The 16,267-nt window shown below is 37.2% G+C and overlaps 1 protein-coding gene across 1 annotated transcript in view; it reads left to right on the top strand.

Moving 5' to 3' along the window:
- Positions 1–16,267, top strand: part of ACAD11 (acyl-CoA dehydrogenase family member 11) — a 91,371-nt gene that overhangs the window by 10,919 nt on the left and 64,185 nt on the right. Inside the window, exons 3-5 of the mRNA XM_047099005.1 lie at positions 205–330; positions 940–1,101; positions 2,644–2,808. Of these exons, the coding sequence (XP_046954961.1) occupies positions 205–330; positions 940–1,101; positions 2,644–2,808 (453 nt within the window). The remainder of the gene's footprint in view (positions 1–204; positions 331–939; positions 1,102–2,643; positions 2,809–16,267) is intronic.

Below are 16,267 nucleotides of genomic sequence, written 5' to 3'. Positions count from 1 at the left end.
GTGGGTTTGAGCCCCACATTAGGCTCTGTGCTGACAGCTCAGAGCCTGGAGCCCACTTTGGATTCTGTGTCTCCCTCTCTATCTCTCTCAGCTCCTCCCCTGCTCATATTCTGTCTTTCTCTCTCAAAAATAAACATCAAAAAAAATTTTTTTTAACTTAAATTTCTGTGTTTCTGATTTTTAATAATCCATCATCCTATTTAGATTGATAGAGAATTTGAAGTCCAGAAAGCTTTGTTTTCAATTGGATTCCCCGTTCCCAAGCCTTTACTGTACTGCAGTGATGCTTCTATCATTGGAACAGAATTTTACATGATGGAACATGTGCAGGTAAATTAACACTTAATCTTTATTGTTGCTTTTATTTTTAATCGTGAAAATTAGATGTTAATAAATAATAGTTTATTAGTTAACATTTTAGGTAATTTGCTTTGCAAGGGCTTAAACTTTCATTTGAATTTGAGCACAGGCAGTGTAGGAGGGATGAAATAGACTAGGAACAAATTTAGTAATTAGCAGGTGTTGACTTATTCTCAAATTTTCCTCTAGATGGCAATAAAGAGCTATATGTAGTGGCAATAACCAAACCCTCCAGATGGTGGACAGAAAAATACTACTCCAAAGAGAATATCAATCCCTTAAGAACAATAAATTCAAAGTGTTTAAAAAAAATTATTTTGTAAACTGTAACTTGAGAGTAGTTTTGTCCATTAAGTTCATTTTGGAATATCGTTGTATATTCCCTTTGGCATACATAATCTATTAAACATGTTTCCTAAGTGAATGTTTTTCTAGCATATTCTACAAAGAATTGTTTTTGTTGGAAAACTGTTATCCTGACTTTTTTTTGTGTGGACAATGGGGGATTATGACACTACAAGTAATTGGAGTGAAAAAATGTATTTTGTTTTAAATTATCTATTGTAATTGTTTCTATAGGGTCGAATCTTTCGTGATTTTACAATTCCTGGAGTTAGCCCAGCAGAACGCTCAGCCATATATGTGGCCATGATAGAAACCTTGGCTCGGTTACATTCCTTGAATGTACAGTCGTTGCAGCTGGAAGGATATGGTAGAGGTGCTGGGTACTGCAAAAGACAGGTAATGCGTCCACATGAAGAGCTCCTTTTCTCAAGTTCTTGGAAATAATATCCTTGATTAGTCAAAATAAAAACCCATTATACTTTCCCGAAACTTGGGTATAACTTTTAATATCAACCTTTCTATTGGCTTTTTGTTAGCAGAAAATAATTTTATATTTTTAGATCAGGTTTGTTCAGCCTAAGCTTCTGTAACTAACAACATGTACATGGATGCAAATTTAAAGCTTTTCTTCCTCTTCACTTAATTTATCAATATGTTTTCTATACAGTTTTCCTTTTGAAGTTAACATTTATTAAGCACAATTGTGTGTGTTTAATACTTCCTTAATACACTGTTAAATATCAAGAAAATAGAAATAAGTTCTTCCCCTAAAGGAACATTTTTTTTTGAGAGACCTATACATGAATCTCATTTATGTGAAACTTGAAAATAGAATAAAGGAGTATATAATCTAGTAGTAAATTGTTTGGTACCCATCATGAGAGCTGTTCTCTTTAGAGGGTGCATATCAGTGTGCCCTTACTTGGGTGGGGAAAGGTTTGTGGGAGAGATCTGTCTTGCACTGTGTATTTAAGTAAAGAGAAAATCTAGAGTGATAGGGAAGAGATGGTGAGCATTTCAAACCAAAGAGACAGCAAGATCAGATGTGTATGGGACTATTTGCCTATGTCTGTCTGTCTGTCTGTCTTTTTGAGGGGGGCTAAGGGAAGAGAGAAGGGAATAAGATTTAGAGAGTACTCACACTATGCCAGGCCCCATGGTAGGTAGGTTGCTTTTAAAATCTTCGTAATAATCCTAAGACATAGGTATTATTACCCTCATTTTGCACATGAGGAATCTAAGGCTACTGCGTATCAAATAATACGTGAATAAGTGGCTTAGGCATTATTTATACTTGAGTCTGTATGATTCCACAGATGAAGGTCTTTACTGCACTAAGTTGACCAGAGATACCTTGGGCAATGGAGAGAGAACTATGAGCTGATGAATAATATGGTTTCAATTGATGGAGGACTTTGAGTATAATTTGATTTGTTTGTATTTGATTCTAAGAACAATAAAAAGTCTTTGCACTCCTTATACCTGAAATATATTTAGAAGATTCTGTAGGTAATAAGAAAAAGTATTAAAATGAAAAGTAAAAGTCTCCCTTCTTCTCCCAGCCCCCGTATTTCCTTTTTCAGAGATTACTTGTTTCTTGTGACCCTTCCAGAAATCTGCTATACCTTTTATTTGTGTATATATGTGTTTGTGTACATTCTTTTATTCTTTCACAAAATAGTTGCAGAATAGAGGCTAGAACCCACATTTCTTGATCCCTGTGCCAGTATTTTTTTTCCTGATAAAAATCTAAGTTAGTAAAAGGGAACTAGATGGAAGAGAGATTTAAATGTTTTAGGTTCATGTGAACGTCACTTAGAGGGATTTGTCTGGAGCGTTGAGGAATGAAACCAAATTTGATATGATTGAATTTTGTTTAAATTTAGAACCTAAGTTCTATGTTCAACTTTACAATTTTTCTTATTTATATATCTTTAGGTATCAACCTGGATAGAGCAATATAAAGCTGTAGCTCATCAGGACATCCTTGCCATGAACCAGCTATTTCACTGGCTAATGAAAAACTTGCCAGATAATGACAATGAAGAAAATTTGATTCATGGAGACTACAAACCAGATAACATAGTTTTCCACCCTACAGAGGTATTTAAGCTGTATTTATAATAAATTAATTAGGTCTTAGCACTTTTGACTTGGGACACAAGTACTAGCTAGATATTCCCTTCAGAGCTCCAATGGAGGCCAACCCAACCCAACCTCACTCTTCCTCTTTGGTACTGTCTTCACCACTCAAAAGTTTCAGGAATGAGTCCTACAGATTTTATGGCATAGGTAACTGCCTACTTTTTTTTTTTTTTTTTTTTTTTTTTAGCGTTTCAAGTATTTTTATTTTTTTTTTATTTTTTTTTATATGAAGTTTATTGACAAATTGGTTTCCATACAACACCCAGTGCTCATCCCAAAAGGTGCCCTCCTCAATACCCATCACCCACCCTCCCCTCCCTCCCACCCCCCCCTCCCTCCCACCCCCCATCAACCCTCAGTTTGTTCTCAGTTTTTAACAGTCTCTTATGCTTTGGCTCTCTCCCACTCTAACGTCCTTTTTTTTTTTTTTTTTACCTTCCCCTCCCCCATGGGTTCCTGTTAAGTTTCTCAGGATCCACATAAGAGTGAAACCATATGGTATCTGTCTTTCTCTGTATGGCTTATTTCACTTAGCATCACACTCTCCAGTTCCATCCACGTTGCTACAAAAGGCCATATTTCATTTTTTCTCATTGCCACGTAGTATTCCATTGTGTATATAAACCACAATTTCTTTATCCATTCATCAGTTGATGGATATTTAGGCTCTTTCCATAATTTGGCTATTGTTGAGAGTGCTGCTATGAACATTGGGGTACAAGTGCCCCTATGCATCAGTACTCCTGTATCCCTTGGGTAGATTCCTAGCAGTGCTATTGCTGGGTCATAGGGTAGGTCTATTTTTAATTTTCTGAGGAACCTCCACACTGCTTTCCAGAGCGGCTGCACCAATTTGCATTCCCACCAACAGTGCAAGAGGGTTCCCGTTTCTCCACATCCTCGCCAGCATCTATAGTCTCCTGATTTGTTCATTTTGGCCACTCTGACTGGCGTGAGGTGATACCTGAGTGTGGTTTTGATTTGTATTTCCCTGATAAGGAGCGACGCTGAACATCTTTTCATGTGCCTGTTGGCCATCTGGATGTCTTCTTTAGAGAAGTGTCTATTCATGTTTTCTGCCCATTTCTTCACTGGGTTATTTGTTTTTCGGGTGTGGAGTTTGGTGAGCTCTTTATAGATTTTGGATACCAGCCCTTTGTCCGATATGTCATTTGCAAATATCTTTTCCCATTCCGTTGGTTGCCTTTTAGTTTTGTTGATTGTGTCCTTTGCTGTGCAGAAGCTTTTTATCTTCATGAGGTCCCAATAGTTCATTTTTGCTTTTAATTCCCTTGCCTTTGGGGATGTGTCAAGTAAGAAATTGCTACGGCTGAGGTCAGAGAGGTCTTTTCCTGTTTTCTCCTCTAGGGTTTTGATGGTTTCCTGTCTCACATTCAGGTCCTTTATCCATTTTGAGTTTATTTTTGTGAATGGTGTCAGAAAGTGGTCTAGTTTCAACCTTCTGCATGTTACTGTCCAGTTCTCCCAGCACCATTTGTTAAAGAGACTGTCTTTTTTCCATTGGATATTCTTTCCTGCTTTGTCAAAGATGAGTTGGCCATACGTTTGTGGGTCTAGTTCTGGGGTTTCTATTCTATTCCATTGGTCTATGTGTCTGTTTTTGCGCCAATACCATGCTGTCTTGATGATGACAGCTTTGTAGTAGAGGCTAAAGTCTGGGATTGTGATTCCTCCTGCTTTGGTCTTCTTCTTCAAAATTACTTTGGCTATTTGGGGCCTTTTGTGGTTCCATGTGAATTTTAGGATTGCTTGTTCTAGCTTCGAGAAGAATGCTGGTGCAATTTTGATTGGGATTGCATTGAATGTGTAGATAGCTTTGGGTAGTATTGACGTTTTGACAATATTCTTGAAAACCACTTCTTATAGGATTAAAGTTGTCAAACAGGTGTCAACTTCCTTTAGATAAGCAGAATATTCAGTAGTTCTTCCAACTATTTTTTAAAAAAGAAACAACTTCTAGAGGCACAGCATGAAGCTATTTCTCTGCAATACCAATTTGTGACATGTATCTTTTATTAGAGTTATATGGTATCTAGTAAAATTTCTTCTACTTTATACCCAATAATCTCATATTTATTAGTTAAATTTAATCAATTTCTGCCTCCTATTTAAATATTGTAGCTAATTTTTTATGGAAGTAACATATGGTTGGCAGAGTACAAGTCAACTAGCATTTATTTATTACCAACTATTTGCTCTGAAAGATGGAGTTGGAAACGCAGTACAGCTCTTAATGAGGTCGAAACACAACTGTAGAGAAAAATATATAACAGCAGAGAACAATATATATCCAAGTGCTAAAGTATGTCCTACAAAATGAACTGTAAGAGCAGTCAGAGGGAAAGATACACTGTGCCTGCATTGAAAGCTGTGAAATAGCTTAATAGTTTATCTTTTCCACCTCATTTTTTATTTTTATTTACTTATTTTTTAATGCCCTTCTTATTTATTTTCTTAAGTGAACTCTACCCCCAGTGTGGGGCTTGAACTCATGATCCCAAGATCAAGAGTTGCATGCTTTAGCCACTGAGCCAGCCTGGCACCCCTCCACCTCGCTTTTTTAGATTTCATAAGTAAATGGGAAAATATTAGATATGCTTTTTTTGTGAAGGCACTCCACAAATCAGAAAATCAATCCTTGGACTATAGCGAGCTGAATATGTGTATGTATGTGCTCACCTGTATATATTCCTAACACTATGATTGAAGGCTTTTTATTTTTTTCTTTGAGGATAAGGATTATGTCTTAATTTTTTTTTATCTTCGTCTCTAGAGTCTATATGGATGCTCAATAAATGGGGACATGCTACTCTATTACCTCCTTTAAAGCAATGACTGTAGCATTTATGAAGCAGGTGTTTATGTTTCTGAATCAATCTAAGTTGAAAGAATTGATTTTAATTAATCACTATTTCTATATCCTATGTTTCTGCTTAATTTTTATTCTCTGACAGTGTGACCTTAAAGCAAATAATTTAACCTCTCTTTGTGCTTCAGTTTTTATTTTAATTTGTTTTTATTGATGCCTAATTGATATTTAACATTATATTAGTTTAGGTGTACAATATAATGATTTGATACTTTCATATACTATGAAACAGTCACCACAATAAGTATTGTTTCTCCCTTCACCATATGTAGTCACATAATATACAATATAATGTTGTTGACTCTAGACTCTAGTACATTGTATCCTCATGACTTACTTATTTTATGGGGAAGTTTGTACCTCTTAGCCCCTTCTCCCATTTCACCCACACCATATACCTTCTTACCTCTGGCAACTATGAGTCTGCTCTCTACATGTTATGTATGAGTTTGGTTATATTTGTTTTGCTTGTTCGTTGGTTTTGTTTTTTTAGATTCCACATATAAGTGAAATCATATGGTATTTGTCTTCCTTTGTCTAACTCACTTCACTTAGCATTATACCCTCAAAGTCCATTCATGTTGTCACAAATGGCAAGCTTTCATTCTTTTTTATGGCTGAATAGCATTCCAATGTGTGTGTGTGTGTGTGTGTGTGTGTGTGTGTGTATCTCACATCTTTTTCCATTCACCAATGGATGCTTTAGTTGTTTTACTATCTTTGCTATTGTGAATAATACTGCAGTGAACGTAGGGGTGCATATATCTTTTCTAATTAACGTCTACATTTTCTTCATATAAATATACAGAAGTAGAGTTGCTGGATCATGTGGTAGTTCTCTTTTCTTTTAAGGAAATTTCATACTGTTTTTCATAGTGGCTGCATCGATCTGCATTCCCACCAGTGATGCACAAAGGTTGCCTTTTCTCCATATCCTCACTAGCACTTGCTATTTCCCATCTTTTTGAATATAGCCATTACGACAGGTGAGAGATGATATCTCATTGTGGTTTTGATTTGTATTTCCCTGATGATTAGTGTTGTTGAGCATTTTTTTCATGTGACTGTTGGCCATCTGCATGCCTTCTTTGGAAAAGTGTCTATTTAGATCTTCTGCCTGTCATTTAATCAGATTGTTTTTTTGTTATTGAATTATATGAGTTCTTTATCTATTTTGGCTATTAACCCCTTATGAATATATGACTTGCAGATGTCTCATTCAGGAGGTTGCCTTTTTATTTTATTGAGTTTCCTTTCAATTTTATTTTATTTAGTTTATTGAGTTTCCTTTCAATAAAGGAGGTTTGTAGAGGTTTGTAGAGCTGTGTAGAGGTTTTTAGTCTGATGTAGTTCCATTTGTTTATTTTTGCATTTGTTGCCTTTGCCTGGAATCAGTTACATATATGTATACATATATGTATATATATACTGCCAAGAGCAACGTCAAGTAGCCTACTGCCTATGTTTTCTTCTAGGAATTTTGTGGTTTCTGGTCTTATATTCAAGTCTTTAATCCAGTTTGATTTAATTTATGTATGGTGAAAGATAGAGGTTCAGTTTCATTCTTTTGCATGTGGCTGTCCAATTTTCCCCAATACCATTTATTAAAGAGACTGTCTTTTCCCCATTGTATATTCTTGCCTCCTTTGTCACAAATTAATTGACCATATGTGGGTGGGGTTTTTCCTGGGCTCTTTATTCTGTTTGATTTATCTTTATGTCTATTTTGTGCCAATACTGTTTTGATTATTATAGCATTGTAATTGAAATCAGGAAGCATGATGCTTCCAGCTTTATTCTTTCTCAAGGTGGCTTTGGCTATATGGGATCTCATGTGCTTCCATACAAATTTTAAGATTCTTTGTTCTTTTTCTGTGGAAAATTCTACTGGAATTTTGATAGGAATTGCACTGAATCTATAGATTGCTTTGGATAATATGGATATTTTAATAATATTCTTCAATCTATGAGCATGGGATATCTTTCCGTTTGTGTGTTCTTCAGTTTCTTTCATCAGTGTTGTATAGTTTTCATTATACAGATCTTTTACCTGCTTGGTTAAACTTAGTCCTAGGTATTTTATTCTTTTTGGTGCAGTTGTAAGTGGAACTGTTTTCTTAATTTTTCTTTCTGATAGTTTGTGGTTACAGCATAAAAACACAACAGTGTTGTATGTTGATTATGTATCCAGCAACTTTACTGAATTTGTTTATCGTAATACTTTTTTTTGGTGGAGTCTTGTAGAATTTGCTATGTGTAGAATCATATTGTCCACAAATGGTGACAGTTTCCCTTCTTCCTTTCCAATTTAGATGCATTTTAATTTCGGTTTCTCACGTAATTGCTCTGGACTTCCAATACTATGTTAAATGAAAGTATCAAGAGTGGGCATTCATGTCTTGTTCCTGATTGTTAGAGGAAAAGTTTTCAGCTTTTTACCATTGAGTATGTTTGCTGTGGGCTTATCATATGTGGGCCTTTTTAGGTTGAGGTACATTCACTATAATAGCTTTGTTGAGAGTTTTTATCGTAAATGGATATTGAATTTTGTCAAATGTTTTTTTCCACATCTACTTAGGTGATCACATGATTGTTAGCCTTCATTTTCTTAATGTGGTATGTAACATTGATTTATTTGCACATGTTGAAACATCCTTGCATCTCTGGAATAAATTCCACTTCATCATGTTGTATGATCTTTTCAATGTATTGTTGAATTTGTTTGCTAATATTTTGTTGAAGATCTTTGCATCTATGTTCATCGGGGATATTGGCCTGTAATTTTCTTGTTTTTCTGGTGTCTTGCCTCTCTTTGGTATCGAGGTAATGCTGGCTTATAAAATGAGTTTGGAAGCATTCCATTCTCTTCAGTTTTTTGGAAGAGTTTGAGAAGGATAGATATTAAATCTTAGTAAAAGTTGGATAGAATTCACCAGTAAAGCTGTCTGGTCCTGGACTCCTGCATCTGCAACTCTGTTTCCTTCCCTAAGTTAGGGAGATTTTCAGTCATTATTTCTTCAAATAAGTTTTCTGTTCCTTTCTCTCTCTCTCTTCTCTTGGACCCCTATAACACAAATGTCATTCCACTTGATGTTTCATAGGTCCCTTAAACTATTGTCACTGTTTAAATTTTTTTTCTTTTTGCTGTTAGATTTTGGTGAGTTTCACTCCCCCATTTTCTAGGTCACTGATCCTTTCTTCAGCTTCATCTAGTCTGTTGTTGAACCCCTCTTGTGTATCTTTCAGTTCCGTAGCTGCATTCTTCAGCTTTCTAATTTCTGTTCGGTACTTCCTTATATTTTCAATCTCTTTGTTGAAGCTCTTGCTGTGTTCATCTACTCTTCTGAAATCGGTAAGCATCTTTATGACCATTACTTTGAACTCTTTATCAGGTAAATTATTTATCTCCATTTCATTAAGATTTTTTCTGGAGTTTTATCTTGTTCTTTTGTTTGGAACCTATTCCCTTTACCTCATTTTGCTTGATTCTCTCTTTGTTTCTATGTATTAAGCACAACAGCTATCTCTCCAAGTCTTAAAGGAGAGGTCACAAGAAGGTAGAATGTATTTCAATCTGCTCTCTGTGCAGTCCCCTGAGGGTGGTAGCCTGCCAAGGACTGTCTCTCTGATCATTTCAGCCACCATGGGGCCCAGAAATGCAAACCCCCTGGCCACCAGAGCCAGGCACTCAAGAGGTATCCCTTCTGTGGACAGCATACACCTGCCAGCTTTGGTGGGGCCATAGGGAGGGTTGGGTCAGGACAGTACCATCCATTGGATTTACTGGGGTGAGGCCTCAAGGGAGCACCCAGCTGGGTAGCCTATTTGCTGAGGTCAGTGAGGCAGAGCCATTTGGTAGCACAGGGCCAGGGCAAGCAGCACTAGCAAGATAGAGAATGCAAAAATGGCACCTGCCATCATCTTTATCCCCAGAGAGAGTTCGAATAGACCCCTGCCTCTCCCACAGATGATTTAAGATTAGCCAGTAAATCTTTTCATATATGATCTAAGTTCTTTCCAACCTGCTGCTTTTGTGCTGGGATCCAAGATGGGTAAGTCTGTGCATGAGCCCTTTAAGAGTGGAGTCTCCATTTCCTGGAGGCTTTTGGTTCTTCTGGTGTTTTGGTTTTCAAAGCCAGACATTTTGGAGGCTCATCTCCCTGGTGCAGTTCACAAGGATGGGAATACCTCATATGGGGCTTGAACCCCACACTCCTCAGGGATATAGTCCATATTTGTGGGATCCCTCCTGCTTGTGGGTTGCCACACTGGAGTGTGGGGTTTTGGTGAGACTACATCTCTACCTCTCCTACCCATCTTGATGTACCCCCCCCCTTTTTTAATATTTTATTTTTAAGTTATCTCCACACCCAACATGGGGCTCAAACTCACAACCCCAAGATCAAGAGTTGCATGCTTCACTGACTGAGCCAGCCAGGTGCCCTTGATGTAGCCTTTTTATCCTTTATTGTGGTGGAGCTGTTCAGCTAGTTTTCAGGTCTTTTTCAGAGACAGTTGTTCTATATGGAGCTGAAGATATGGTGTTTGTGGAAGAGTTGAGTTCAAGGTTTTCCTATGCTACTATTTGAACCACTCGCTTAATTTTTTATTTTAAAATAATTATGGACTCACAAGAAGTTGTAAAATGAGTACAGAGGGGTCTTGTATACCTGTCATCCAAATTTCCCAAATGGATCTCACACAACTGTAGTAAATTTCAAAGCCAGGGAATTGACATTGTGTGCCTTTTAAGTTGGATAAAGAAATACCAAAATTTCAGGGTTGCTGGGAAGCTAAAATGAAATAATCAGTTTGGAGCAAGTAGCTAGTACCTGGCATAGCTGTGCTCAACTTGTTTCAATTCTTTTTTCTTTTCCATTTTTTTCCTCTATTTCTCTATTTTACTTTTCTAAAATTGCCTATCAAGCTCTATTCTTCATAAAACTAGTAAGGTAAAAGTAAGTATTTCATAATATGTACTAAAACTTAAGCAGTGGTTGTAAGGGATCAAAGTATAGGAGACTTATAAGTTGTACTTTTCTGTAATATGTAAGGTTTGAGGTTTTATCATTTTGTGTTTTTTCCAAAGAATAGCATGTTTTATTTATCTTTTTTTTTTAATTTTTTTTTTCAACGTTTATTTATTTTTGCGACAGAGAGAGACAGAGCATGAACGGGGGAGGGGCAGAGAGAGAGGGAGACACAGAATCGGAAACAGGTTCCAGGCTCTGAGCCGTCAGCCCAGAGCCCGACGCGGGGCTCGAACTCACGGACCGCGAGATCGTGACCTGGCTGAAGTCGGACGCTTAACCGACTGCGCCACCCAGGCGCCCCTAGCATGTTTTATTTTTGTCATCAGAAAACATAAGAAAGAAGACAAAAACAAATCTAAATGATAAACCTTCCAGGAATGTGTGTGGTAAGCCAGTAAAGGATTACTAAAAAGGGTATGGCAAAACCAAAGCTTATTACTCAGTTTTGCAATCCCTATTTTCCATTTACTTATATGTAAAGTATTTGAAGCATGTTTGAGCGAGTATTTCAGTAGTACAACATACTTACTGCAATGTTTAAAAGAAATCCAGTTTTCCTGAAAAATACTGTTAATTTTTTTTTTTTTTTTTTTTTTTTTTTTTAGAGAGAGAGAAAGAGTGCAAGCAGGGGAAAGATGCAGAGGGAGTAGAGAGTATCCTAAGCAGGCTCCACACTCAATGCAGAGCCCAACACAGGGCTTAATCCCACTACCCTGGGATCATGACCTGAGCTGAAATCAAGAGTCAGATGTTCAACCACCTAAGCCACCCAGGTGCCCCCTTGTTAATTTTTTAAACAAGATCTTACCTATTTGGCAGAGAAATGTTTAAGGAGTTTAGTGTGCATTTCAACTTGAAAAACAAGTATATTTAACTAAAACCAGATAAACCTTTTCATCCGTATTCATTAATTAGTAGTCAGATATATTTCAGATAACATTAACAGATAACTTCTTCTGAAGTCCTCTATCTTAAAGCCTTCTATATATTAATTTATGAAGAAAAAAGATTTGATATGCAAACAAAACTTGTATTTAATGGCTTTTTCTTTTTAATTTTCTCCGTTATCTCTTAAATGTTAGTGTAGTTGAGGAGAGGCATAGTTATAAAATTTAATTTTATTGCTAGAAAAGATGTGGCATTTGGGTTTTTTTCAACCCCTTTACATTACAGATATTTTAAAAATACTCTTTAGTAAGTGCTCAGTGGTAGTAAAGCCAGGTTTTGAACTCAGGCCTATAGACTTGCAATGTTGTATAATTTTTTCTACATCATACTGCTTTTCCCCCCTATTGGAAGTTGTCAACTTCATTGGTATAGAAATTGAAACCCCTTGGGTTGCCTGGGTGGCGCAGTCTGTTGGGCGTCTGACTTCAGCTCAGGTCATGATCTCGTGGTCCGTGAGTTCAAGCCCCGCGTCGGGCTCTGTGCTGACAGCTCAGAGCCTGGAGCCTGCTTCGGATTCTGTGTCTCCCTCTCTCTCTGCCCCTCTCCCATTCACACTCTGTCTGTCTGTCTGTCTGTCTGTCTCTCTCTCTCTCTCTCTCTCTCACTCAAAAGTAAAGATTAAAAAAAAAATTAAAAGTAAAAAAGAAATTGAAACCCCTTGTCTTTGACCACACCCTCTTTACCCTCTATTTCTCTCTCGTTTTTAATCTTTAATTTTTTTTTAACATTTATTTATTTTTGAGAGACAGAGCACAAGCAAAGGAGAGGGGGAAACACAGAATCTGTAGGCTCCAAGCTCTGAGCTGTCAGCACAGAGCCCAATGTGGGGCTTGAACTCAAAACTGTGAGATCATGAGCTGAAGTCACATGCTTAACCGACTGAGCTACCCAGGTGCCTCTGCCTATCTCTCTCTCTCTCTCTCTCTCTCTCTCTCTCTCTCTCTCTCTTTCTTTAAAAGAGAGAGAAAGCACACGAGTGGGGAGAGGGACAGAGGGAGAGAGAGAATCTTAAGCAGGCTTCATGCTTGACATGACCCTGGGATCGTGAGCTGAGCCCAAATCCAGAGTCAGACACTGAACTGACTGAGCCACCCAGGCACCCCTCTTATTTCTTTATACCTCCCCAAGATGCTACAAATTTGATTGCTCGCTCTTCAGAATCCATGAACCCCTTATGACTCTATTTGACTTCTTATCCTGCCTGGCCCATGTGGGCATGGATCAGTTATTTCAAAAACTATTTTCTTTATTATCAATTGAATTAATTCTTTGACTGTGGATATTTACAAGTAATATAAGAGTTATAAAGTTTCCTGACCTTATATTTTTTTAATCTTCCAGATTCTTCTCACCTCTTGACTTTATAATAGTCTCTAACCCTAATCTTGCATCATTTTATTTTTGCTTCAGAATAAAGTCATGAATCACGTTAACAGAATCTGGGACATATGTATGTTGCTTAATTTCATCTAGGCTGTAACCTCATCTTTTCATAAAATCTCTGACTTTTATACACGTTTTGTTTTTTTTTTTTTTTCAGATCTTTTCTGTTCTTTGCAAACTATGAAGTTGCTTTTCTCATTTAGATTCCCACTCTCAGTGTATTGTCTTGCCTTCTGCTTAGTTCATTTTTGTCCTTGTAGTCACTTTCTGGCACAAGCTGCTTTCTGGGGATCACAGGCTCCTTGAAGTCCTCTTTACATTGTTGAAGACATTTTAGCACTCTATACAGTCTTTCTCTTTTTTTAAGTTTATTTATATATTTTGAGAGACAGTGCACATGTGAGTTGGGGAGGGGCAGAGGTTGAGAGGGAGAGAATTCCAAGCTGGCTCTGCACTGCCAGCATAGAGTCCAGTGTGGGGCTCGAACTCAAAAACCATGAGATCATGACCTGAGCCAAAATCAAGAATCAGTCACTTAACAGACCAAGCCACCCAGGAGCCCCAACAAATATCTGTTTCATGCAGGTTGATGGGTCAGATTTTTCTTAAGCTTCATTGCCAAGAAAAGTGGTCACTCTGAAGCAGCTGATTTATTTTTAATCTGTATATGCTGTAAACATTTTGACTGGTCATGCTTCTCACTTTATTTTGCCCATTGAAAACTTGAAGCGATGTTTAACTGTCCACACTAACAAAATAACCTTACCTCTAGTTTCATCTTTTTATTTGAAATTCTATTAACATCTTCTTCCCTGCCTTCTTCATCTCCTGTGTGTAATGTTGGATCGCATGTGTTTCTTTTGTTTTGAAAAGGTAATACACACACACACACACACACACACACACACACACACATTTTAATAAAATCCAGTAGTACAGAAAGCACACTTGGAAAAATAAAACTCAGTGTAGAGGATAATCAGCAAAATGAAAAGAAATTTGTTGTGCTGAGGTTTCAGAAAAACTGTCAGAAGTCATTTTATTAGTAAGTTTGTTAGCAGGAAGATGAACTAGTAAATGTTCATTTTAACCACTAGGACTTAGACTGAGTTTGTTACAGCTCTGTACACAAACAGGTGTAGATGGTGTTCTCATAAACTATTGCTGCTTTACACTAATTTATAAAGTTTGATGAACCATCAACGTTTCTTACTAGCCATTGTTTTATAGCTTTGTGTAAATAACCTAAAAATGTTTTAGATAAATTTAACTACAGAGAAGATTCCCAGGCTTCATTGAAAAAAAGGTAAACATTTACAGCATAAGCAAGTATCTCATCTCCTTTCCCTGGATGGTAAGAGCATAGAAACAAATAAATTAATATACAGAAAAATGCACCCAATCCTTTTTTTTGTTTTCTTAACAAATCTAGCTCATATAGTAATTTACAATACACTATAACCACAACAATAAAAGGTCTTATTAAGTCAAATCATGGAGGAGGGGGTAATCAATTTTTCCTTTAGTTATAATAGAAATTTTTTGAATGCCCACTATATGCCAGGCTCTGTACTTATTGAATATTGGCCACCTATTATGTGACAGTTACTTTGCTAGGAACTGGTAAACACCACATGCTACTTGCCCTCATTTAATCTGCCCACTAAGTCTATGCAAGAGGTATATTATGGCTGAGAAAATTTGAGGCTCAGAGAGGTTAACTAGATGGTTCAGAGTCACACAGTCATTCAGTGGTGGAGGTATGATTTGAATATAGGTCTGTCTTATTCCAAAATTTGTGCCCTCCCACAAAGTTACAATATGAGTGTGCCAGAGGGGCAGGGGGAGTACAAGCACATACAAAGTCATATAAAGGCATGGAACCCAGTAACCTGCATTGCCTAGCTGAGCCTGCTGTTTTATCTGGCTTAGATAATCTTGTCTAGATGATTGGTGTAGCCTCCTCACTGGCCCCTCTATAGTCTATAGCAGCCAGAGTGACCCTCCTAAAATATGAACCGTATCATGTCACTCCTCTGTACAGAAACCTCCAGTGGAGGTTCCCCCCTCTATACCCCCATTCCTTTCCTCCTGCCTCCATACCTTGAAATAACCACAGCCATTGCCATTAGTTTGTTGTATATCCTTTCAACTTTGGGTATTGGTTTATAACCTTTTTATTTAAACAAAAATAGGATAAACTATATACATTCTACATATTCTGCAAATTGCTTTTTCTCTTATATTTACAGTTGAATAGCCTATTTTTTTATTAAGTTCATTTATTTTGAGGGAGACAGAGACAACACAAGTGGGGTAGGGGCAGAGAGCAGGAGACAGAATCACAAGCAGGATCCACACTGTCAGCACAGAGCCCGACACGGAGTTTGAACTCATGAAATCGTGAGATCATGATCTGAACTGAAACCAAGAGTCAGACACTTAACTGACTGAGCCACCCAAGCACCCCAAATAGCCTGTGTTACAAAGCAGAATGAGGAAAGTTTTCTGTTTTATTGGTTCCAAATTACATGACTATTTTATGATACTGCCATATAATTGTGAATTTTAGCTACATAAAACAAATAACATCTTTTAAACAATTATATTTTTGTATCTACAACATGAAATAACTCATTTTAAAAATTACTGTTGCCCTAAGAGTGTAATGTTTGCTGTGCAGAAAGATTTTTCACCAGAGCAAACTCTTTAACTATACATGACTTGGCATAGATGCTTGAATTATAAGTAATTATTACAGTTTCTTTAAGAAAAATTTTTTTGATGTTTGTTTATTTTTGAAAGAGTGTAGGTGGGGGAGGGGCAGAGACACAGAATCTGAATCAGGCTCCAGGCTCTGAGCTGTCAGTCCAGAGCCCGACGTGGGGCTCGAACTCGCAAACTGCGAGATGATGACCTGAGCCCAAGTCAGACTCTTAACTGACTGAGCCACTCAGACACCCCAGTAATTACTACAGTTTCTTCTTCACTGTAGTTAACTCCCAGTTGAGCAATTTCAACTGCTTTTGCCTCCACTCATTAGTAGAGATAGTAAGGGTATATAAAGTAAAATGTAGGAGAACTGAGGGCCAATAATGGAGCCAGAGGACTTGGCTCTACATGATCAAGGCTAATGAGTTATTTGATAAATGCAATGTGCCAT

This window comes from Lynx rufus, unplaced genomic scaffold, assembly GCF_022079265.1.
Source record: "Lynx rufus isolate CCGP_SWC_20201006 ecotype Redwood Valley unplaced genomic scaffold, mLynRuf1.p SCAF_5, whole genome shotgun sequence".
Lineage (NCBI taxonomy): Eukaryota > Metazoa > Chordata > Mammalia > Carnivora > Felidae > Lynx > Lynx rufus.
Note: the sequence above shows the minus strand (reverse complement) of the source record. Positions and strands in the feature narration are given on the sequence as shown.